General features: G+C 53.3%; 1 protein-coding gene across 3 annotated transcripts in view; it reads left to right on the top strand.

The window, feature by feature from the left end:
* Positions 1 to 8,095: 8,095 nt before the first annotated feature.
* The window catches only part of CAMK2G (calcium/calmodulin dependent protein kinase II gamma), a 56,371-nt gene continuing 40,187 nt past the window's right edge, over positions 8,096 to 24,279 (top strand). For all 3 annotated transcript variants that reach the window (XM_062214032.1, XM_062214031.1, XM_062214033.1), the window contains exons 1-3: positions 8,096 to 8,217; positions 9,541 to 9,635; positions 20,770 to 20,829. In XM_062214032.1, the coding sequence (XP_062070016.1) occupies positions 8,153 to 8,217; positions 9,541 to 9,635; positions 20,770 to 20,829 (220 nt within the window). In that variant the 5' untranslated portion in view covers positions 8,096 to 8,152. The remainder of the gene's footprint in view (positions 8,218 to 9,540; positions 9,636 to 20,769; positions 20,830 to 24,279) is intronic.

Genomic DNA, 24,279 nt, shown 5'->3' with positions numbered 1-24,279 from the left:
TCAGTGTTCTTTTTTATGTTTATTTATTCATTTTCATCTACTTGAAAGTCAAAGTGACAGAGATGGAGGAGGGTAGGACATCTCTTCCAACCACTGGTTTACTCCCCAAATGCCTGCTACAGGCCTGGGCTGAGCCAAATCCAAGCGAGGAGCCCAGAACAACACCTGAACATTCCACTTGGGTAGCAAGGGCCCAAGGACTTGAGCCGTTATCTGCTGCCTCCAGGAATGCATTAGCAGGAAGCTGGGTCAGAAGCAGAATAGCCTTGAATCAGCACTCTAGTATGGGATGCTGGCATCCCAAGTGATGATTCAAGCTACTGTGCCAAACACCCATCCTTGTTTCAGTTTAAGATATATTTGTTTGAAAGGCAGAGTTAACAGAGAGAGGGAGACCAAGAGAGATCTTCCATCTGCTGGCTCACTCCCTAGATGGCTGCAGTGGTCAGGGCTGGACCAGGCCAAAGCTTGGAGCTTTTTCAGGGTCCCCCACGTGGGTGACAGGGGCTCAAACACTAGAACCATCTTCCACTGCTTTTCTCAGGCCATTAGCAGGGAGCTAAATGGGAAGTGGAGCAGCTGGGACATGAACCAGTACCAGTATGAGATGCTCACGTTGCAAGCAGCAGTTTTATCTGCTACACTACAACGCTGGCCCCTCCTTCAGTGTTCTTTCATTTATTTAATTTTTTTTAAAGATTTACTTGTTATGGGGCTGGAGCTGTGGCATAGCAGGTAAAGCCACCGCCTGCAGTGCTGGCATCCTATGTGGGCACTAGTTCAAGTCCCAGCTGCTCACTTCTGATCCAGCTCTCTGCTACAACCTGGGAAAGCAGAAGATGGCCCAAGTCCTTGGGCCCCTGCACCTGTGTGGGAGACATGGAAGAAGCTCTTGGCTTGAGGCTTCGAATCAGTGCAGCTCTGGCCATTGCAGCTTTCTGGGGAGTGAACTAGCAGAAGGAAGACCTCTCTTTCTCTCTCTGCCTCTCCTTCTCTCTCTGTGTAACTCTGATTTTCAAATAAATAAATAAATATTTTTTAAAAATATTTACTTGGCCGGCGCCGTGGCTCAACAGGCTAATACTCCACCTAGCGGCGCCGGCACCCCAGGTTCTAGTCCCAGTCGGGGCGCTGGATTCTGTCCCTATTGCCCCTCTTCCAGGCCAGCTCTCTGCTGTGACCCGGGAGTGCAGTGGAGGATGGCCCAAGTGCTTGGGCCCTGCACCCCATGGGAGACCAGGAGAAGCACCTGGCTCCTGCCTTCGGATCAGCGCTGTGCGCCGACCGCAGCACGCCAGCCGCGGCAGCCATTGGAGGGTGAACCAACAGCCAAAGGAAGACCTTTCTCTCTGTCTCTCTCACTGTCCACTCTGCCTGTCAAAAATAAAAAAATAAAATAAAATAAAATAAAATAAAAAAGATTTACTTATTATTTGAAAGGCAGAGTTACAGAGAGGCAGAGGCAGACACACACACACATACACACACACAGGTCGTTCACTCTCCAATGGTCAGAGCTGGGCCCATCCGAAACTAGGAGCCAGGAGCTTCTTCCAGGTTTCCCATGCAGATGCAAAGGCCCAAGGACTTGAGCCATCTTCTACTGCTTTCCCAGGCTATAGCAGAGAGCTGGATCATTAGTGGAGCAGTCGGGATGCAAACTGGCGCCCATGTGGGATGCTGGTACTGCAGTCGGTGGCTTTACCTGCTGTGCCACAGCACTGGCCCCGCTTCAGTGTTCTTAACTGCCATTTTATACAGCCTCTCAATTTGATTAATTTGGATTTGCATCATGTTAAGTTTGTGTAGACTGCAGAACATTCAAGTGGAAATGTCTGGTACGTAACCAGGTCTGGGAACTTGGAGCCTCTGGACCTGCCCTGGAGTACAGAAAGTTGAACAGTAGGTGAGTGGGCATGGCCATCTGCCAACACCCTTCCCCTCCTTCCATATTCTCCATTAAGTTTTTGATTGGCCCAATTAATTGGATTATCCCTCCTTTAAAACTGTCATACATAGTATTTTTTCTTTTTCTTTTCTTTCTTCTTCTTCTTCTTCTTCTTCTTCTTCTTCTTCTTCTTCTTCTTCTTCTTCTTCTTCTTCTTCTTCTTCTTCTTCTTCTTCTTTTTAACCTTCCAAGCATTTATTGAGTGATTACTCCACCCCAGGCACTTTAGATGCTGGAGACAGCAGGATGAACATAAATAGACACAGACCCTACCCCGACGAGACATCTGAAGTCACACAAACACACGTAAAATGACACTTGGGACAGTTCTTATCGGTCCCCCCAGGAATGTTCTTGTTTGGATCTTCAAAGGACTAACTCATTATCGTCATGTACATATCTCCAAAGTCACTTTCTGAAAGGAGTCGTATGTGAGCACCTCAAGGAGAGGAATTCCCCATGCCCGCCATGATCCCCACTATCTACCTGCATTGCTTGGTTTTATTTTCTCTGCAGTAAAACTCACAAAGGTCTAAAATGACCTCTTTCTGTTTTCATTGCCAACCTACAAGAACGCAAGCTCCCCGAGGACAGGAACCTTGTGGGACTGTTCTCGTCCATTTCCCAGGTGACTGGGCCAGAGGAGGTCATCAGGAAAATGAATGAATGAATGAATGAATGAAAGCATGAGTGTCCCCTCTGAGTAAGTGCTGGGTGTGGGGCGGGGACTGGATTGGGTCAAATCCACCTTGAGTTTAAGATTCTGATCTAGTTGCTACTAGCAGAATGAACACCTCTGAATTCCCCCTTGACGCCATCTACCACTCCACACCACCAGCCCCTGCCCTGTATCCCGCTGTTCATTTGCCCTCAACCAAGTTCCTACCTGTTTGCCTTTGAACAAGCTGCTGCGCCTTTCTAAACTTGTTTCCCTCTCTGTAAAATGTGGCTGATGGCTGCCACAGTCACAGGGTGGTGGTAAGGGTTAAACTGAATAGCTTATTGTAGAGTGCTTAGCGCGCGTGCCCTGCAAGCAGCAAACGTTAGCTACCCTGGTTTTTGTCATCTTCACCACATCCCCATTTGTGTTCACGTCCCTTCGCCGAAGCGCCCCGAGCGTCTCCGTCCGCCCACTAGGGGGCCCCACACGCCGCTCTTCTGCCTCGGCCATCCCCGCGGGTGCAGGCAGCAAGCCGCGTAATCCAGGTCCCTTCCTTTTGCCTCTGATGACAGCTCCGTCACCACGCCACTGGCGCTGTCTTCCCTGCAGGTATCTCCGTCCCTCATCCCCAATATTTCAGTTACCCCACAAAGAGTTGCTGAGCGCCTAGGGTGCATGGGCTTCTCAGCAGGAGTTGAAGATGCAAGGGAAAAACCCCCAAAGAGTGGGTGGTCTCTAGGGAAATGGCAGAGAGCGCAGAGGCAGGGGGAGACCGAGCTGGGTTCGAGGGTGAGAAGGTCTGGATCAGACTGCCTTCTGGAACCAAGCCTCTAGCGGAAAAGTGGAAGGGAGTAGCCCAGGCAGCCCTGAGCGCCCCACTTGGAATACCTCGGCTCTGACCTTTGTGGGACATTGCGTAGTCCCACAGTTCCCCAGAATCTCTGAGCTTGGCTCTTCGTCAGCGCCTCAGTTCCTCACATGAAAATCTGAGGCCCTTAAGCCCAAGCCTTCAGGAACCCAGCCTTTCACCTCAAATAACTCAGCTTCTCCTCTAAGAAATACCACAGTCTGATTGAATCTGTGGTTCTTTGCCCTGTTCCAGCTGTTAGACACAGAAGGGATGGGAAACTACCAACGACAGTGGCTCTCACCAGGTTTGAGGCTTTTCAACTTTTCTAGGCATGGTTGCTATGTGCCAAAGCCCATCAGCTTCTTCTGATGTGTCTTTCAGGGAAGAATCAGGCAGCCCTCACTCCCTCCTGGTTTGGGGATTGTTTATATAAATATTTTCAGTTGTCTGTCTCACTCTATCCCTTTGATCACATCTCCTCTCCAGTTTCAAATACCTCATCACTAATCATCCTCTCAGAGTTCCTTGTAAAGAGGCCACGCATTCTTCACCTCTAATTCTCCAGAACTAGTCCTAGAATCTTTTTCTCTAAGTATTTATTTATTTTTTGAAAGGCAGAGATACAGAGAAAGAGAGAGAGAGATCTTCCATCTGCTAGTTCACTCCCTAAATGGCCACAATGGCTGGACCTAGGCCAAGCCAAAGCCAGGAGCCATGAGCTTCTTCTGGGTCTCCCATGGTTGCAGGGGCCCAAGCACTTGGGCCATCTTCTGCTGCTTTCCCAGTCATTAGCAGGGAGCTGGGTCAAAAGTGGAGCAGCCAGGACTTGAACCGGTGCCCATATAGGTTGCCAGTGCCGCAGGTAGAGGCTTAACCTTCTGCTCCACAGCGCTGGCCCCTAGTCACAGAATCTTAGAATTGGAGGGAAACTCAAAAGTCACTGTGTATTTCAAAACTTTTTTAGCCAGGGACTCTTCCCCAACCAAACCTTATATGGAACCAACATATGTATGTTGAACCCGCATGGGAGATCAGGAAGAAGCACCTGGCTCCTGGCTTCGGATCAGCACAGCGCTGGCCAAGGCAGCCATTTGGGGGGTGAACCAACGGAAGGAAGACCTTTCTCTCAGTCTCTCTCTCTCACTGTCTATAACTCTACCTGTCAAATTAAAAAAAAAAAAAAGTGTTAAAAGTAAAAAAAAAAAAAAAAAAAGAAAGAAAGAAAGGAAAATCTCTCTCGGACATAAAACTGATTTCTGGCCGGCGCCGTGGCTCAACAGGTTAATCCTCCGCCTTGTGGCGCCGGCACACCGGGTTCTAGTCCCGGTCGGGGCACCGATCCTGTCCCGGTTGCCCCTCTTCCAGGCCAGCTCTCTGCTGTGACCAGGGAGTGCAGTGGAGGATGGCCCAAGTGCTTGGGCCCTGCACCCCATGGGAGACCAGGAGAAGCACCTGGCTCCTGCCATCGAAACAGCGCGGTGCGCTGGCCGCAGCGCGCTACCACGGCGGCCATTAGAGGGTGAACCAACGGCAAAGGAAGACCTTTCTCTCTGTCTCTCTCTCTCTCTCACTGTCCACTCTGCCTGTCAAAAAAAAAAAAAAAAAAAAACTGCTTTCTCTCTGAAGCAGTTTTACAATATCGCCCAACAAGTGGGTAAATAGTTTTCCCTTCCAGTGGCATCATCTCCCTTACACTTAAATACCTCACCTTCCAAGGCCCTGTTTTCCCTAGGTCTGAAAAGTGAGTGCCTTCATGCTCTAAAATTGGGTTCTGAAATTCAGAGGTTAAAGATCAGACTGACAGAGGGTACTGCCCTGTGGGGCATTGATTTGAAGACACTGATTTCTTGTGTATTCCCTCTTCCCCAAGCTCCGGGCAAGGTCTGAGTGCCTTGCTGCCCAGGGGACCAGCTGCAACTGGAACAGCACAGCATGAGGACCCCATGAGGTTGCCATAGATACTGATGCGCAAGGAGCTGGTGAGCTCGTTATTATTTACATGTATCTTCTCTCTAATTGCTGTGGGGTAGCTAGAGGTTGTGTGGGTGCTACAGCAATGAGGATCAAGGAGGGTGTGTGTTTGTGTGTGAACACAGAAGTGTCTTGAGGCTTGAAATTGCCACCAAGGACACATCAGAGTCTGAGCGGTTGAGAAGCAGTGAGGGAGGGGGAAGGGAGAAGTGAGGTGGAGATAGAAAAATGGAGAGAACAGATTGAGTTTCCTTTTTATGTGTAAATTCAAATTTTCTACTTTATTTGAGTGATTTGCAAAGTAAGAAGCCATGGCAAGCACATAGTAGGCAGTTGATATTTGCTGAAAGGCAGCTAGCTCCACATATACAGGAACATGAGTCATCCCCAAGGCTTCACCCCAATATATTTCTTACCACTCTTCCTTTTAACCCAGAGATGCAAGGCAAAATGCTTTAGATGGTCACCCTGAAATGCCTAGTGCAGGGCCCTTTCCCTCAGCCAGGGTGATAGCCCTCACTCAGCAAGCAGGTGAGACTGGTCATTGGTAACCGCAGTTATGTTTACCCCTGGGCGGCAGTCCTAGTCTGTGCTGTTACAACCTCCTCATTGCCTCAAACCACCTTCTATCCAAGAATGTAAAAAGTTTCAGATATTGGTGCCTGGAGGTCAAGAACCAGGTCTCCTTGAGCACTCTGGAAGGCACACTGATCACCAGCTGATACGAAGCCTCCATGCCTGGAGTGCAGGCCAGCAGTACTGCTTCTGCTTAAAGGTGGATGACAGAAACCCAAGACCTCCCAGCATCCCCAGGTACACATTCTCACTGCTCTACCTCATGCTGGAACCTGGGACCTGGCTGTTAACCCTAGTGCTTTGAGATAGGAAGTGGCCTTACCCCTCACCGCTTTACTTCCTGTTGCCCTGGGGCGAGGTGAGGTTCGGTGCTCTGTCACCTCTCCCCTTTCCCTCTGTCTTTGCTTTCCTTCTCCTAAGCACTCTCTGAACACATTTCCTCTTAGGCACCACTCCCTTCTACTCCCTACTCACCCCACACTGGGCAGTCTGGTTTTCAGAGCGGCACCCAGGGCTGTTGGGTAGGGAAAGGAGGGAGCCAGCCCTGAGAGCTTTGCTCCACCCACCCCTCGGGGAGGCAGCTCGGAGGGCTGGGGCGCCTCTCAGCTGCCTCCTCCAGGCAGAGCGAGCCTGCAGACAATGGAGGCCTGCCTCCCAGTGGGCGTCCTGCTGTAATCAAGACTGAGCTGCTGCAGTTGGCTGAGCGCCACCCTGCCCAGTCGGGGCTGGCGCTGGACTTGGGGTACAGCTCTCTCAGGCAGGGTGGAAAACTTTCCAGCCTATTTCTCCTCCATTGAGAATTCCGTGTCTCTGTCCCACCAACCTGTCCTGGTAGGGACAGAAGAAGGGGTGATAACTCCCTTGGACATTCTGCAAATATTTACTGAGTCTGCGGCTGAGTATATGGTGGTGAACAAAGGAGGCAGAGGCCTTGCCCTATTGGAACCTATAATTTAGTGAGAAGGCAAATATTAAACAAATTATAACAGCAAACACAGTTCTATTTAGGTACCAGGTACTATTCTAAATGCTTTATGTGGTTTAGCTCATTTAATGCTCACAATGCTATGAGGTAGATACTATTATTATTCCTAATTTCAGATAAGGTAACCGAGGCAGACAAAGATTAAGTGACTTGCCCAAGTTCACACAACTGGCCCCTGAGTTGCCCAGAAGTCTGAGCCTGGTGGTCTAATCTGAGTTCCCTCTTTAGATAAATATGCTGTAGTTCTACTTGTCTTTCACACCAGAAAATCCATCCTGCCACACAAGTGCAGGGTGCCCGGCAAGAAAATGGGGATGTTTTCTCCATCTTTCCATTTGCTCTTGTAGTGCCCAAGCACAGAGCCTTTTGAAAGCATTACCGCACCATCCCTTTCATTCACTGGCCTGAAAGAGCACATTCTCTCATCTCTAAGATCCAGCGCAGGGCAGGAAGGCACAGCTCTACTTGTATCCTTGTCCCTGGCCTGGTCGCTCTGATCCAACGGCACCTGATGCAAGTTCTCCTAATAATGGCCCTGATGCTTGCCCAAGTCTAGACTGTCAGCTCCACGACCTCAGGCTGCTAGCAGCTGGCTCTGCACCAGCTGGGCTGTGACTCGGGCTGCTTGACCTTGGCACGCTTTGCACTCGAAGTGAGCCCTGGGTAGGGATGGGGGGAGCCTTGGGACCCCGCCTGTGGGGCCTCTCCGGTGAGCTGGATGGTCCAGACCCTTCCACCACTCCTAACACGTACACCCTTGCACACACATTCCCAAGCCCTTGCAGGGTGGGCTCCGGGACGAGTCTACTGGTCGCAAACCTCTGTCCGCTCTGGCGGGTGGCCTGGAGCTGGGACCCCCTCCTCCAGGTTCCCTAGCACGCCTGGCCCAGCCCGGGCGGCTCCCGGGCAGGGCGGGGCCAGTGGCGGGAGGCCCCACCCCGGGGGCGGTCCGGGGGCCGGGCGGGGGGGGGCCGGCGAGGCTGGGGGCGGGGCGGGCGGGCGGGCGCGGGGGTGTCCCTCCCTCCCTCGCTCTCCCCGGTAAAGTCTCGCGGTGCTGCCGGGCTCAGCCCCGTCTCCTCCTCTTGCTCCCTCGGCCGGGCGGCGGTGACTGTGCACCGACGTCGGCGCGGGCTGCACCGCCGCGTCCGCCCGCCCGCCAGCATGGCCACCACCGCCACCTGCACCCGCTTCACCGACGACTACCAGCTCTTCGAGGAGCTCGGCAAGTACGGCCCGCCCGCCGCCGCCCGCCGCGGCCCCCCACCCAGCCCCCGCCGCCCGGGCGCTATGCGGCTCCTCGCCCCGCCCCCGGCCCTGCACTGGCCGCTGCAGCGCCCCCTCGGCCCGCCCCACCCCCAGCATTTCCCGCCTGCTGCCTCCGGAACCCCCGCGACCCCCACTTCATGCCCCGCAGCCCCCACTGCGCCCCGCAGCAGCTGCGCGGGCTGCTGCACTCCGCTCTGCCGCGGGGACTGCAGCCCCCCAAACAGCTCCTGGGCGCCCTCCAGCCCCGCCCCTCCCTCACCCTTGCCCCGACCCCTCCTGCTCGCCGCCCCCTCCCCACCCTGCTCCGGAGCGCACTGTACACCCTGTCCCCACGTCCCACGCGCCTGGCACTCAGGACCCTCCCCAGCCCTGCAGCTTCAGACCCGCTGCGGTGCCTGGGAGTGGGGGGGATGTTTGGTGGCCGGCCCCGCCCCCCCGCCCCCCGCTAGTGCCGCTTCCAGGATCCCAACCCCGCTGCTGGGCAGCGCTGCAGCACCCCCGGCCCCTCCCCCCACCCCTGCAGTGGTCCCGGGAGCCGCGCGCCGCAGCCGCAGCATCCCCCTCCCCTTCGCACTGAGCTGGCCGCTGCTGCAGCCCCGGCCCCCCCACCCCCACCCGCGGCGCCGAGCCCGGCCACTGCAGCCCCCGCCCTGCCCGCCCCCCAGACGTTTCTAGAGCCCGGGAGTGCGAGCTCCCATTTGGGGGGACGTAGAGGAAAATATCATGGGGAAAGGGCGCTGTTGATGTCAGACTCACAACTGTGTCCTCTCTTTTCCTTTGCTGTCAGTTGAGCTGGGATGCAGTGGGATGAAGCCGAGTGTGTGTGTGTGTGCGTGCGCGTATGTGTGCGCGCGGAGGGGGATTGAGCCTCACTTTCCCCATGGCTAAGAGGGATTGATTATATCCTGTTTTTGACCTCTCCTTCCCCTACCTTCAACTCTTCCTGCTGAGAAGGACAGGGTCTCTGTGTTTCCTTCTCTCCTCTGGTTGTGTTACCCAGGGTTATCAGTGAGATGCAGCAGGTGTGTGTTTTAAGCATCGCCCACTAGCTCCTGATGTGCAGCCCAAAGCTAAGGCTGCTGTCTTGCCCGGGGCCTCCATCAGGGGTGGGAGCAGGGTGGTACTCCAACCACGTCTGTTCAGTGTCACGAGGTGGTCACGGCGCAGTGTGTGAGTGTGGCTGGAGGTCTGGTGGTGGGAGCATCCCTGTCCTCAGACCTGAAGTGTGTCTGTGCCACACTGCGCTGCTCCGTGTCCCAGTTCTTTCCCCCTTCTCCCTCCAGGGGTGCTTTCTCTGTGGTCCGCAGGTGTGTGAAGAAAACCTCCACGCAAGAGTATGCAGCAAAAATCATCAATACCAAGAAGTTGTCTGCCCGAGGTGAGCATTCCTCCTTCTTGGCCTCTCCATAAGGGGTCCTAGGGGATGTGACTCTGAGAAGCTGCCCCAGGAGTCGGGTGCTGTGTGTTTTAGCACTTGGATAAGAGTTGAAATTTCAGGGTGGGTGGACTTTGAAGCAAGACAAGGAGTTGCACTGGGGAGCTGAAGTGCTTAGGTTAAAAAGACAAGACGTCAGCAGCGCGGCTCTGCCCTGGTCCCTGAAGGCTTGAAGGAGTTTGGTCTTTAAAGAGGGGGAGGGCTGGGGGTGGTGTGTGGTGTAGAACGGAGAACTCTTAATATGAGGCACGTGGAGCCTCTGTCTTTGAGGCTGTCGTTGGCCATTGCAGGCCTGTCCTGGTCCCCATGCCCTGGTCTGGTGGTGACTTAGGATAGACGTGCAGTAAGTGAGCAGCTCTGACAGACCCAGCCTGCCCTGCCCACCAGGCGGCAGAACAGACTCCCAAGGGAAGGGAATCTGTAAACATCAGGGGAGGCTGCTACTGGCGAGGGCTTCTCGGGAACAAATCCTGCCAGATGAACTTGATTGCTTTTTTGATCAAATTACAAAGTTGGTGGTGCAGCAAGCAGATGTAGTCTGTCCAGAGTGGAGGGTGATGCTTCGTGGGCTGCAAATCCCAGTGGCCTGGTCTGGGCAGGAGCTACGCTGCCTTAGGCTCTGAGGAGCAGAAGGACTCAGGCCTTGGAGCCTCACCTGTGAGATCCTCCTTAGTACCTGAGGCTGGGAGGGTCAGGGCCGGTCTTTCACACCTCGAACGTATGCTCTCTGAACCTTGTCCTGGGTGCTTGCCAAGCTTACCTCATCTGATAGGTGTAGACCCAGCCGTGTGTAGAGTGCTCCGTGAACAAAGGCTGCTGAGTATGGAGGTGAGGTCTTAGAGGGTTGCAGGATGCAGCCAAGGGGACAAAGGTCATGACACTCAGAGGAGGGAATTAGGGCTGGGCTGAAGGATGCCACAGGTATGTTAGGAACCAGGACAGATGCCCTGGGGAAGATATGGGCTTTGGCCGGTAATGACCATCTCTGGGGCAAGAGATGTAATAAATGTTCCCAGCACTCAGAGAAGCTAAGAAATTCCAGAGATGACATGGAATTCTGACATGTTGGCAGGTGTTCTAGGACCTGTTTAGCAGGGTCCTCTCTGCCTGCTGGCTGGGGAGACTCTCCGTCCCACCAGCTGGGCTTGAGCTGCCTCCTAACCAGTCCCTCTCTCTTGCTGTTCATGTGTACATTGGCTGTAAGGTTGACTTGTTTATTTTCTTTCTCTCTGGGTACCTTAAGTCCAAGACGGTGGTTGCTGTAGAGATATGTGGGAGGTCAGATGCCCTCTTCCCTTGGGTCATGGGATACAACGGGGGCACTGGGCTCTCTGGGAGATACCCGCTGGCCAAGGGTGCAAGGTGTAAGCAGGGATGACTGTTCCATTCAAGAATGGATACTTCTCCATACCCACACAGCATAGCCCTGGGTACATCAGAAATGGGACAGGTGTCTGGTGTCTTCAGTTGATGATGCAATGCTTTGCTTTCCTCTGACCCGGGGTAAGGGAGGGAGACACAGCTGGGAGCTAGATTTTGGGATGTGAGGGCCACTGTGGAGCGGCTGGCCTTCAGCTTTGGTTTTTTACTCCTTCCTTACCTGCTGGAACTTCGCTGACCCTCTGACCTGTGTGATAACATCCCCTTCCCTCCCTCACGTCCTTTCAACCTTGTCCTGTCTTTCCCCCAACTGGTGTCTTTATTTTCTGGCCCAAACTAGATGAGATTTAATTTCCCTTTGATTTTGTTGTTGTTGTTGTTTTTAATTCCTTGAGAAGAGGATCCTTGTGTAAAATCATATGCTTCAGACAACTACTCCCCCTCCTGAGCTGGTTATGCCAACGGAGGCGCTGTTGTATGACGTGTGTTCCAGGGTAACTTCATGGTGGAGGCCTAGTCTTGGCGAATAGGGGTCAGAGATGGGCAGGTGGCAGAGTGGGAGGATGTTGTCTTGGAGATGGAGGGAGTAAGGGGGTGGCTGGGCTATATAGGTGCAGGCATGAGGGATGTGAGTCCCTGGAGAGGGGCGGGCCAGGGTCCCTACTGAGCTGGTGCCCCTGGGGTTAGGGAGCGAAGGCCGTGGCTTGTCTGCAGCCTCTCAGTTTACGCTGTATATTTTATAAAGGTGCAGTGGCTAGGGCTGGGTTTCACTCGTCGCTGTCTGTCTGTCTCGGGCTCTGCAGGTGTTGGATTTCTGTGTCTGGGAACGTCCCGGGCCCACCAGGGTCATCTATGAAGGTCTGAAAGGGCTTGTTTTGTTTGCTGGGTCTCCCTGCCTGCCTTCTTTCTTGTTTGTGATTCTCTATACTGCAAGCCAAAAGAAAAAGGTATAGAGCTTCTTCCTCCTTGGTGTCTGTGGTGAGCTGGCCTGAGAGGCAGAGGCAGAGACCATCGTTCTTCCTGAGGCTCAGATCTGGATGGGAAACCTTATTTTGGGCTGTTCTCTTGTCATGGTGGTCTCCAAAGCCCCCAGTGTTGGCTGGATTGCGAGGTAGGGAGTTCATGCCGATAGGTGATGAACACCGTCTCTGTGGGCCTGTCTGCGTAGTCACTGAAAGTCGCGTGACGTCACTCCATTTGCTTCAGAAAACAGCCTTAGGTGTGGGGTTTGGGCTCTTAGGGGAACCATGGTTCCAAGCTTAGCTCCACTAGGCCGAAGGAGGCATTTAAAATAAGCTTGGATGCAGGAGCTGGTGGGCCAGGTGATGGCAATGATAAGTCGTTATTTTAAGATTTAAGAGCACCCCCCCACCCCAAAGAGCCTGAGCCCTTATGTCTTTTTTTATTTTTAAATCTTCATATTCCCTTCTTATCTTTATTCATATGCATACAGATTTTCACCTCGTGGAGCATAACATTTTATATCCTGCTCTCTTTGCTTGTATCCAAAGTGTCTTCCCCCTATTGCTACAGCTGAAGGGCAAATGGTCTTTTCTTTCTTCTATGCAGTTTAGGATTTGTCCTTGCAACAATTAGCATCCTAAGAAACCTCTGCATTTGGTCCATTTATCTGGATCCCAGACGCCTTCACTAAGATGGATACTGGGGTAATGCCCTTGGCCTTACTAAGAGATGCTGCCAAAAGTTCTTATAAAATGTATTAGGACACTTGCTTTATTCACTTATTTATTTAATCTGTGTACCCCATGTGAAGAAATTTCTGTTGAAACAGAATGGAAGCTAAAGCTTTCCACTTGGTGAGAATCTGGCAGGTGAGAGAAGGGGTCTTTACCTGTTTCCCTGCTTCTGTGCAGGGTGTCACTGATGCAGACCGAGCGGATACACATGAAATGATGGGTTGAGGGGACTGTGTAATCCATCATGGTTGCCTTTTGGCTTTGGTTCCCAGGAACTCAGAATCAAGTTGCTGGAGCCCTTGTACACCAGTGCTGGCTTGGGTTCTCCCTTTCAGATCCAGGGAGCCAGGCAGCAGGCCTCAAACGGCTACCGGAGGAGAGGACAGATGAGGATAAAGACCTGTGCCTGGGGCGTAAGGCAGGGTGGGAGATGCAGGAAGCCAGATGTAGTTTATGATTCATGAATGACCTTCTAGGGATGTTGTTGAGACCTCCTCCGGGCAGTGATTTTCAATCAGTGTGTATGGGATCCATCTGAGTGCGAGTTGAAACTGTAGATTCCTAGGCTCTGTTCACCTGGCTTCTGCTTCAGGAAGTCTGGGGTGGGGCCCTAGAATCTACATTTTTAACATATGCTCCAAGAAATTTTGTGTGCGTGGTCCGTGAACATTCTGAGAATGCCCTCTTGAATCAGCAGCAGCAGCGGCAACACTGGCTCTTGCCAGGTGCTCTGGGATTCACCAGACACACTCGGCCCAGCCCCTCTCCAGGTGGTGTCTCTGCGGGCGCACAGCCGTCTGTGCGCATGGGCTCTTCTGTGACTAGGGGCCTTGTTCTAAGCCCCCAGATCAGAGTGTCGGTCTGTGTCCAAAGCTGTGGCAGGCTGAGTGGCTGCTGTGGTGGCCTGTGGCCACCAGAAGGGTAAAGGCTGTCCCTTTCTGGGTCCAGCTGGCCCTGGAGATTGAAATGGGATCCCCCTGGATGGTGCCAGCTGAAAGCCCCACCCCTTGGTGTTGGCCTGAGTAGCCCCCATGACATTTGTGTCCCCTGTGGTATCTCCAAGTGAGACTTTCCTGTTAAGGATCTGGGTGATGGGAGGGGAGGAAAAGGGAGGGTGAGGCAGTAATGGAAGGCAGGGGAATAGGAGGAGAAGCTCCGCAGCCCTGCCGCGCTGGGACTCGAGGAAGCATTGAAGGGACGCTTCAGAGTGCAAAACTGCTTTCCTCCTGAGGATAAAACAGGCCAATTTCTGTTAGCAGAGAAACGGGCGTCCTGCATTTAAGTGATTGGACTCCTCTGACTTCTCTGCTGAAGTGGATGAGGAAGCAGGATGCAGGAGCCTCCTCTGTGCCAAGGCGTCTGCTGGGCCGGTGTCATCCTGCAGTCATGATGTGACCTGTGGGACTGAGTCCTACAACGCTGGCCTAGCACCCTGGTCTCCACACACCTTCCCAGCGTAACTTGAGGGTGTGCATCAGGGAATGGGGTTGGAGGTTGGAAGGTGGCCTCACGCTGTAGGAGATACCCCCCTGCTTTCTTCCTGCTGCTTGCTCTGGTCCTCTGTCATCATACCCTTGTCAGAAGCTGTGCTGAAACCGTAGAGGTGAGTGGCTGATTCGGTTCTCTGCAGAGTCTGGAGGTAGGGGAGGAGGGTGGGCGTGACCCACTCCTGCCCCCGTCTCTGTGCCTGCGGCTTTCGGAACAGCCTTGGCAGGCCGACAAGGCCTGATCCCATGGGTGCCAAAAGGGTGGTGACAGGAAGAGATGGGTACTTTGCACCTCTTAAGTGCTCTCTGTGGAGGGCCTTAGTCATTTGCCCATGGCTAGACAGATTTGCCTCAGGACCATTGGCAACACAGAGGCCCATAATATTTGTTTGGGGGTTTTGTGTTTTTGTTTATGAGCTTTCAGTTTGCCCCGGACCGTGCCATGCTCAGACCCCAGCCTCTTCAGGTGGTGTGGCCTTGACTTGCCCTGGAGCTGTTGCCTTTGAAACCCAGGTTCTGGGTACTCTGGTCCTACGTTGAGCCCTGGTGTATCACCCCAAGCTTCTTCATGCAGGCCCTGTGCTCTCAGCCTGCTGCAGTAAATCCCTGCTTGTTGCTGGCTGAGGTCCCACTCTTGTCTGTACCCATCTTTTCGGATTTGGTGGTGGGGAGATTTCCAGCCACTCCCCCCCAACACCATCTCGACTTCCTGGGCCCTATCAGTAGCAGCAGCAGCTTCCCATCTGCTCCCCTCTTTTCTCCTCCCTCTCTTTCCCCTCCCCCTCCGCTTGCTGCTGCCCTGGGAGGAGCTATTTTTAGGGGCTGCTTCCTGGGATGTTTTACTTGGGGCTGGTTACCATGAAGGAAATGTCACCAAAACAGTGGGCAAAGGCTGCAGGCACCAGGAGCCCTGCCGGGGGCACAGAGAACTCAACGGCTGACCCTGTTCTGACCCTTGAGAGTGGCCAGAGTGGCCACAGGCAGAACCTTGCCTTTTTGGGGTTTGCTAGTGACCCCCATGGGGATTTTCTCCATCAAAACTGGTTTGGGAGCCTTGAACTTTGGGGCACTTCTTGGCCCCTCTCTCCTTCCCCTCAGTAGCTACTGCTTCCCCTATCCTGCAGTCCAAAGGCCACAAGGTGCTCAGATCTTTGTGTGGCCCAGTTCAAGCTGCCAGAGCTAGGGCTGAAGAGAATGGGGGACTCTAGGGGCTGAACTCTGGGGAGTCAGGTAGGCTTGATTCAGCCCCCATGTCCCTTGTATTCACAGCCATCAGCTTGTCCCTGGGTGTAGGGGCGTGAAGGAATTAGAAGCCAAGGTCCCTTATGTGGTGGCTACACTTTGCTCTTAATTGGAGGCTCTTTGCACCTTTCGAGTGAGACTGAAAGAGGAAGGGCTGTGGCATCGTGGTATCAGGGTGAGGTCAACGGGATTGTGGCTTGAGATTCCCACTGGTCAGTGCCCAAGGCCCAGGGCCGTTTATAAGCAGCTGGGGAAGGTGGATTATGACACCAAATCCCTGTGCTGTCCTTGTTTCTGCTCTTCAGAGTGCTGCCCAGGGGGCCAAGCAGGGCCTCTGCTCCTTGGGCAAGGGGGAGGGGGAGCACTCCAGAGGGCAGCACGATGAAGTCCCCCCTCCCCATCAAATGTCTGAAATCGATAGGACTGCAGGAGACATCTCATGATCTCTGCTAGGGATCATGGACACAGACCTGCAAAATATTCCTGGCAAAATTCAGGGCATATTTGAGTTGGAACTGTGAGAGTCCTCTTAGCTGGAGTAGGGCTCTGTGTCCTTTCCCACTTGCAGAGGGCTGCACGTTTGGGTGGTAGCAGGATCTTATTTAAAGCTAGTGCCGCATTTGTGATTTTAGAGAAATGTGTCTAAATCAGCAGGCATGTCCCTGGCGGGTATGTGGAGAGCCAGTGACTGGCCGTCCCTGGCCTCCTGATGCTGTAGGGGGAAGAAATGCACTTGGAGTAGGCTCCTCTCATGGGGGCTAAGGGGGTTTCGGGGCCCCGTGTGCCCCTCGGCTGCATGCTGTTGCTGTCGCCTCACTATCTGCTTCCTCTTTTCTGCCTCCTTTGGTGTGGCTGGTCATTTTCTGCTGCCCTTCCTGTGAAACTGCAGCATCCTGGACCAGGCCTGGAAGCATTTGGGCAGCAGGCGGGAGAGGCCAGGCTTCTAGGGATCCTTGTTTCCCAGGGCCTGGCTCGGCCCTGGCTGGATCGTGGAGAAAGGACCCACACCTAGCCTGGAAGGCCGCAGCGGGACCCTGATCAGGCCGCTTCTGCTTTCTGCTCCTGTTGCCACCTCTGCTCTGGGGGGGAAAACCTCGCAGAGGGCTGTGGTTGGAGCTGGGCTGAGGGCCGGCAGGGGTGGGTCTCCATGGCAGTAGCACACAGGCAGGCAGGAAGTGGCCCTGTGCAAAAGCGGGAAGTGGCTGTTGTTGAACAGGAAGGGGGGGCTGGGCTGTGGGAGGGGGTGGGGACAAGCTGGTAGAAAGGTGGGTGGGAGGAGGGTCAGCTTTGGAAGGTCCAAGCTGCTCCCTAGTGGTTACTGGCAGGAGGGGTGACTCCAGGGAAGAAGTGACCCTTGTGGCGAGAGCTTGGGCTGGTGTGTCACCTCCCCGAGATGCTGAGCCAGGGCCTATTCCTGCCACTATGGACCAAGCCAGGTCACTGGCCTTGCCCGCTTTGGGGTTGGGGGGGGGGGGGATGCTGTGTTCCCGTGGGACACCCCTGCCCTTAGGAAAGATGCACTTTGCACCATGACTTGTTGCTTCTGCTGCCGCTGGAATGAAGCACTCTGCTTTTCCCAGCCATGGACCAGCCCTGGAGATGACTACAGCACGGTAGTGTGAGGGACCGAGACAGGAGACAACAGCAGGAGTGGCCCACCTGTGTGTGGCATAGGAGGCCAGGAGAGTGTGGTAGGCAGAAACCGCACGGCTCATTGAGCAGAGCGCTTCTGGATGGCAGAGCGCCACTGCCAGCGAGGCCGAGGAAGAGGAGGGACCCGGTGGGGGAGGCCATCTTATCTCTGAGGAGCCCCTGTTGCTCACTTTTACCTGCAAGCTGTAGACGCAGGTGCCCCCCCTCCCCCAAAATGGGCAGGAACACTGCCCATACCTAGTACAGCCGTGAAGACCAAGGCCAGGTCAGACAGCTCTGTTGGGGTATTTTGGATCCTGCGTCGTCCCCGGCTGAGGAGAGAGCATGTCTGACTCTCATCCCTGTTGCCCAGCAGGACACCTTGTCTGCTTTCTTCAGATGGGGGCCCTCGGGGAGGAGGCTCTTAGTATGTGCCAGGCAGCACGTTAAGCCCTGTGCCCATATTACCTCGTTAAACCTCAGCTAGGGCTGCCTCTCTGTGGAAGTGCGGAGACTCTCAAGATCTGCACCTGGCTCACGTGCTTGCATCTTCTGAAGTGAGAGTCAAGTGTTGTCTCCTTGCCGGGGCCTGCCTTCCCCGCCTTGTTTGCTACGTGAGTTTTCCTATTGTCTGCCTCACCTCGCACCCAGCCCCACCAGAACGTCAGCTCCCAGAGGGCAGGCCTTGCTGTCTGTTTTGTTCCCTGCTGTCTCCCCAGCAGTTCGAACAGTACCTGCAGCAAACTGGACCTCAGTAAACGTTTTTTGAACGACGAATGCGGTTCAGGTGCGTTGAATAACTTGCCGGATGTGGCAGAGCTGGACTCAGTCCAGGGCTGTCTGACTCTAACACCGACGTGTTAATTGCTGTGCCGCATGGCTGAGAATCAGACTGAGGACCAAGGCTGAGCTCCGGGGTTCAGAGAAGACGTGGACCTTGTCCGGAACGTGGGGCTCAGCTCCTCGGAGAGCGTTGAACTAAATGGCTGACGAGGCCCTTTGGACCTTGTGTAGCTCCTTCGAGGAGCTGGAGCCTGAGACTGTGTCTATCCTCTCTCTACTCTGAGCCACTGGAAAAGCCAGAGTGTCCTTATTTTTAGTGCTGCTGCTGTTGTGGGGCTGTAACCATTAGCCAGTAAGAGACTTAAGGGAGGAGATAAACATTAATCTCTAGGCCTTCCCCTCAGCTGCCACCTCCTCATTGCAAGATGCTGTTCTCTTGCACCTGCCTGGGCAACCGAGCTGGAGAATTGTGGGGTGAGGATGGTGAGGTGCACGGTTAGAGAGGAGAGCAGGCAAGTAGGCCTGCTGCTTGGGGCAGGCTAGCATGGTCCCTCCATCTTGAGTCCCGGGGGCTAGGAGGAAGCTGGGGCTGCCTGCAATCTGGCCAGACCTGGGGAAAGCAAGCCCCTAGCCACCAGGAAGGGTGGTAGCTGCTTCCTCGGGTGTCCCAGCTTTTGGAGGTCCCTGGCCTGATCCCTGTGCCTGGACCAAACGATACAAGGCAGTGTGGGAGATGGGGTTCCCTGGGGGTTCTTCTGACTGCGTCCTGGTCAGTGGTCATGGACCCAAGTATGGGAAGAAAGGCCTGACCCAGATCTTTGGGCAGCTGGCATGGATTAGCTGGGCAGCAGGAACTAATCTCTGCCGTCCCCACCTCCTTGCACAAAGCAGAGCTATCGCTAGAGGGAAAATTTAGGACAAAGCTGGGGGTGCTTGGAGAAACAATACACACGAATTGCTTCTAGTCTAAAATTTCTACATGATCTCAGACTCAGAGGCCTGGGTTTGACTCCCAGTTCCCTCTCTTTCCTGCTGTGGATCTCTGGGTAGGTTATTTAACTTTTCTGGTCCTCAGTTTTATCATCTGTAAAATGGAGACTATCATAGCACCTTTGTATTGGGGTCATTGTGAGGGTCATGGGCGACTTTACAGAGGTACAACACTGTTTAGAGAGTGTTGGGGTGAGGGGAATCCACTAACAAGGGAGATTGGAGTCTCTTGGCAGGTATGTGTGTGAAGGCACCTGCCTGGGCCCGGAGAAGTCAGGGTGCAATGGGCTCTGCTCCCCAAAGCCTGGAGTCTTTAATGACACTCTCTCTTTTCTTTATCTGTTCATCAGGACACAGTGGTGGGGAAAGAGCTCTAGGCCCAGACCCCCTGTAGTCACCTCCCATCCCTGTTACCTTGTGCCGGCTGCTTTGTCTTCTTACACCCAGTTTCCTCATTTGTATTGTAATAGAGCTACTCAGACCCCTGCTTCCCAGCATCAGTAAGAATGAAATATGATAACCCACGCCTCTGCCTTGGCATAGGAAATGGTTAATAAATGATAGTGATTATTACTACTGCAGTGATTGATAAACCCATATTGATAGAGGAACTCGGGGAAGTACTAGTTAGGAAGCCTCTCCCTCCCTTACCGAGTTTGTGACTGAAAGGTAACCGGTGGCATATAATATGAGGATCGGGAGAAGCCGCAGTCTGCTGAGAGGAGCTGCAAGGACTTGGGGAGGGCGGTGACCTTTGGCAAGATTCCAGCAAGCAGAGGTGGGGCAGGAGAGCAGGGAGGGCTTCTTGGCCTCCTTGCTATGAGTAGCGTCCTGTCCTTCCACTTCCTGGAGTTCTGTTTTCCTGAGGAAGGAATTGACCCATGTAACTCACTTAGATCTGGGGACTCACGGATTCTGGTTGTTTCATTAAAACGGAGTCATCCCAGAGAGCCTGAGTGCGAAGAGGTCAGGTTTCACAGTGGTGGGTTAGCTAAGAGGATCCTAGAGAGAGATGTAGGATGTGTGTCCTGGTTTCTCTTTCTATAAAATGGGCATCATAATTATGCCAGTCTTGTACAGTTGTTATGAGGATAAATTAAAAGATATGTCTGCATGATGTAGAAATGAGCTCTCCATAAATGTTAGCTGTTATTTAAATCATAGTTATCTTGATCATCAACATCTTCATTGTCAGCATCATTATATATATATATATATATATATATATTTTTTTTTTTGACAGGCAGAGTGGATAGTGAGAGAGAGAGACAGAGAGAAAGGTCTTCCTTTTTGCCGTTGGTTCACCCTCCAATGGCCGCTGCGGACAGCGCATCTCACTGATCCGAAGCCAGGAGCCAGGTGCTTCTCCTGGTCTCCCTTGCGGGTGCAGGGCCCAAGGACTTGGGCCATCCTCCACTGCCTTCCCGGGCCATAGCAGAGAGCTGGCCTGGAAGAGGGGCAACCGGGATAGAGTCCGGTGCCCCAACCGGGACTAGAACCCGGTGTGCTGGCGCCGCAAGGCGGAGGATTAGCCTGTTAAGCCACGGCACCGGCCAGCATCATTATATTTTAAGATTGCCATGAGGGCTACATGAGAATATAAGCAAGGCTCCTAGTGCTTGTGTGTTCATATGGTAGACTCAGTACAGCTTAGCTGGATTCAAACCTGGCGTTGACACTAGTTGAGGTGTTCAACCTTTCTAGTTATTTCCTCATGTGGAAAAGGTGTTCAGACTTTTCCCACATCTAAAAGCAAAATTGTGGGAAGTACAGGGTTGATGCCTAAGAATTGAGAGACTGAATCGCCAGCTGACTACGAACAGAGTGGATGGTTGATGGCTTTTGTCCTCTCTCTCCTGCTTTTAGATCACCAGAAGCTAGAACGTGAGGCCCGGATATGCCGACTTCTGAAACACCCCAACATCGGTGAGTGCCCCGACACAGTATTTCATGGGTTGTGCTATGGAAGGCCAGGAAAACAGAAATCTGCTCTTTTTGTCTTTTTTTTTTTTTTTTTGCCAGAGGGGTACAGCAGTTGTGTCTCTGAATTCTAGAGCATTCCAGCTTAGAGACCTGGTTATCTGTCTTACAGTGGTGCCAACTCAGGGCTTGGATGGGAGGCATTGGAGTAGGTTTCAGACTCATTTTTTTCTCTTTCTCCTCCCATCTTTGGGCTAAAGTCCAGGGTCCTCAGTGTGTGGGGTTCCGGGCTAGTAGCCTGCCAGTGTCCCTCACCAGGCGCCATCCATGGCCCCTGTGAAAGGGTCAAGATTTTGTTTCTGGACCTGAAAGAGTTTTGTTCCTGTTGCAGTGTCCTGCACCCTCTGGGGGTTTCCATGGAGCTTCCGTTTGTATTCCCCAGAGCCAGGAGAGTGAGCTGCCCACCCGCCTGGCCTCTCTGGAGAAGAGATGGCAGGAGCCACTCAGATGGGGAAGGAGAAAAAATGAAAAGGACTTTTCCCTGCTCCCCCCCTGACTGTGGGACAAGAGTACATTGTTGGTTGTTCTAAAGCCCGAGGAGGGTTGCCTGCCACAACCCACTGCAGCTTAGTTTTTACATTGTTCCAGGGAAGCAGTCTTTGCCAGACGCCTTGGCTCTGATTTGGTGTTTCTCGCTGCTGGCTGCAGTGTGTGAGCAGAAGCCCCAGTGCTGCCTTGAGACAGAGCAGGGAGCATCTCCTAGGTTTTCCCTGAAAGCCCTGAGTCATCACAAAAGACAGCACGTGTTCTGTGCTCCTCAGGCATGGCCTAAATATCAGGGCTCCCACAGTGCCCCGGAGGCTGCCTGCTCCGTTCTGCCGGCGGCCAGCATGGCGATTTGCTGGAGCTTGGTGCGCACTCCAGAGTCACCCGGCCTCTGGCTTCCCAGCTCTGGGGCTCGAACCTTCAACGTGAGCTCTTGTGTGGAAGAGCTGAGGTCGCACTCCAGCACATGGGGAGAGGAGCAGCCCTGGGGTAACCAGAACTCCAGCTATGCAGGGCTTTATAGATCGCAATCAGCAGCTTGGATTCCATCTGAAGCAGATTGGCGTAGCTGGTGCTCTGCTCTGCCCAGTGCAGTGCGTTCCCCAGAGCCAGCACCTCCGAGCCGGCAGATCCTGGCCTTGGAACTGCTGGGGCTCCTGGGTGGTCTCTTCACCTGCAAACAGCACCATGGGAACCAACATGTTGCCTTGGGTAGGAGAGGGCCAATGGAGAGAAACACCTAGAACAGTCACAAATTCAGGCATGTTTTGTTTGGCTGGCTCAATGGTCTAAAAATATTTTTATTATTTGCCAATATTTGCAACTGAGATTTCACATTTTGAAAAAAATTCTGTTTCTCAGCCTTTTGGATCTCGAGGGTTGGCTCTGCTGAACCAGTCCTGTGCATGGCCAGCATCAGCAGAGGCTGAGCGTGGCTGTCCCTTTAGTCCCACTGGCCACTGTCCTTGCTACTCCCTCTTGTCTTACATTTGCCTAACTGGTCCCTGTAGGCTCTGTGAGCTTCTGACTTCCCACCTGGAAGTCCCAGAACTGGAAGAAAAAAAGCATGTGGGTGCCAAAAGGCGCCCACCAGCACGGAAACGTTTTGGTGTTCCAGTCCCAGGTGTCAAGGTCTGAAGACAGCAACTTCCTTTCCTTTATGCTTCTTGCAACCAACTCATACAGCAGTGATGAGTTGTCTTCAGGTAGGGAAGAGAACAAGGTGTAAAGGGACGATGATGCTGGAGGCAGAACCATGCCTGTGTCACCTGCAGCCCAGGTGTGGTTGACTGATTAAGGGATCAGGGGTATAGTGAAGACAACAGAGAAAGAACAGGAAGGACAAATATGAGATTCTAGTTGAAAAGAATGAATTGTAGACTTTTTGACCTCTTCAGCTTGACTTGATAGCCTTTTCCCGGCTGCCCCAGCTCAGAATGAAGGCAGATGAGGGGCCATCTGTCCCAGCCTTCTGTGCTGTTAGGAAGGTAGAGAGACCCAGGAAGGCCAGGCGTGGCATAGTCACTTTGAATGAGTTGCCTAGAACTGTGCTTCTGGTTTGTGACTGCTCCTTGGTCCCAAAGGATGTTGGTCTGAGGACCTGTTCGGGGTCAAGGGCAAGCTGAGGGAAGGGTGAGTCAGTCTGTGTCCTGGAACTGCTGGCTGGCCAGGCTCTCTAGCTTGTGGTGGGAACCAGGGCTCTCAGAGATGTGGCAGAGCTGCGGGTACAGGAGGCGGGGGTTGCCATGGTTCCAGGCCTGGCTCGTGGCAGAAGAGGAGGCAGTTTTGTGCCCCTGTTTCGTTATTCCTCTCCTCTCTCTGCTGCTCCATCCTTCAAAGCTGTGGCCCCTCTGGCTCTGGCCTCTGTAACTCCATCCTAAAAGGAGACAGGCAGATCAGGCCAACAATGGCACACTCATTATTAAGGAAGCAGAGAGCAGAGAACACCCCGTCAACCTCTGGTTACTCTCAGACCGGGAGACACTGAATTCGGAAGGATATTTGGTGCCAGAGGCCAGGCACACCTGGTTTTTTTTTGTTGTTGTTGTTGTTTGTTTGTTTTCCTAATAGATATTCTGTCCCAGCAGTTAAAAGCCTGTTGGAAGGGTGAACCCTAATGTAAACTGTGGGATTTGGGCAGTGATGATATGTCAGCATAATCTCATCGGTTGTGAGGGTACCAGGCTGGTGTGGGATGTTGCCAGTGGGGGAGGCTGTGTGTGTGTGGAGACAGGGGGTACGTGGGAACTCTCTGTACTCCTCATTCAGTTTTGCTGGGAACCTGAAACTGCTCTACAAAGTAAAGTTGATTAATTAAAAACAGACAGATAGGTGCCTGTTGGGTGTGCGGCTCGCAGCTGAACTCAGAGCGGCCCATGGTGGGGAGTTGAGAGGAGGAGCGCTTAACACTGAGGGTCAGAGTCTGAAGGGGGTGCGTCCTCCCTGTGATCCGCAGGCTCCCTGCTCTCAATTCCTCTAATGAATAGACTCTGTCTTCTTTCGTGCTGAGCTGCCCCAGCAGTTTCGATCACAGTCTAGCATTGTGGTTTAGAGCAGCACTTTTCAAACTTTTATGTGCGTGTGAATCAGCCAGGGAGCGTGTCAAAATTCAGATCCTGAGTCACTAGGTCTTCAGGTGATTCTGCTGCTGCTGGTCTGTGGCCCATGGTCCCTACTTGGAGAGGGTAAGGTTTGTGGCTTCAGAGTCACATCCACTAGGCTTGAATTGGGGGTTGACTGGTTAGTAGCTGTGACCGCTGATGAGTTATCTGAGTGGTCTGCCCCTGTCTTGTCATCTGGACCCCTACATGAAACTGTTGTGGGAGGGTTCGGCAAGGTGGTGAAGATGGTATCTTGGAAGTGTTAGATCCTAGGCTCAGCCCTAACTCAGCTCTTCGCTTACTCAAATCC

This window comes from Lepus europaeus, chromosome 17 (genome assembly GCF_033115175.1).
Source record: "Lepus europaeus isolate LE1 chromosome 17, mLepTim1.pri, whole genome shotgun sequence".
In the NCBI taxonomy this organism is placed as follows: Eukaryota; Metazoa; Chordata; class Mammalia; order Lagomorpha; family Leporidae; genus Lepus; species Lepus europaeus.
The sequence above is the reverse complement of the archived record's forward strand: the minus strand, read 5'-3'. Positions and strand labels throughout refer to the sequence as shown.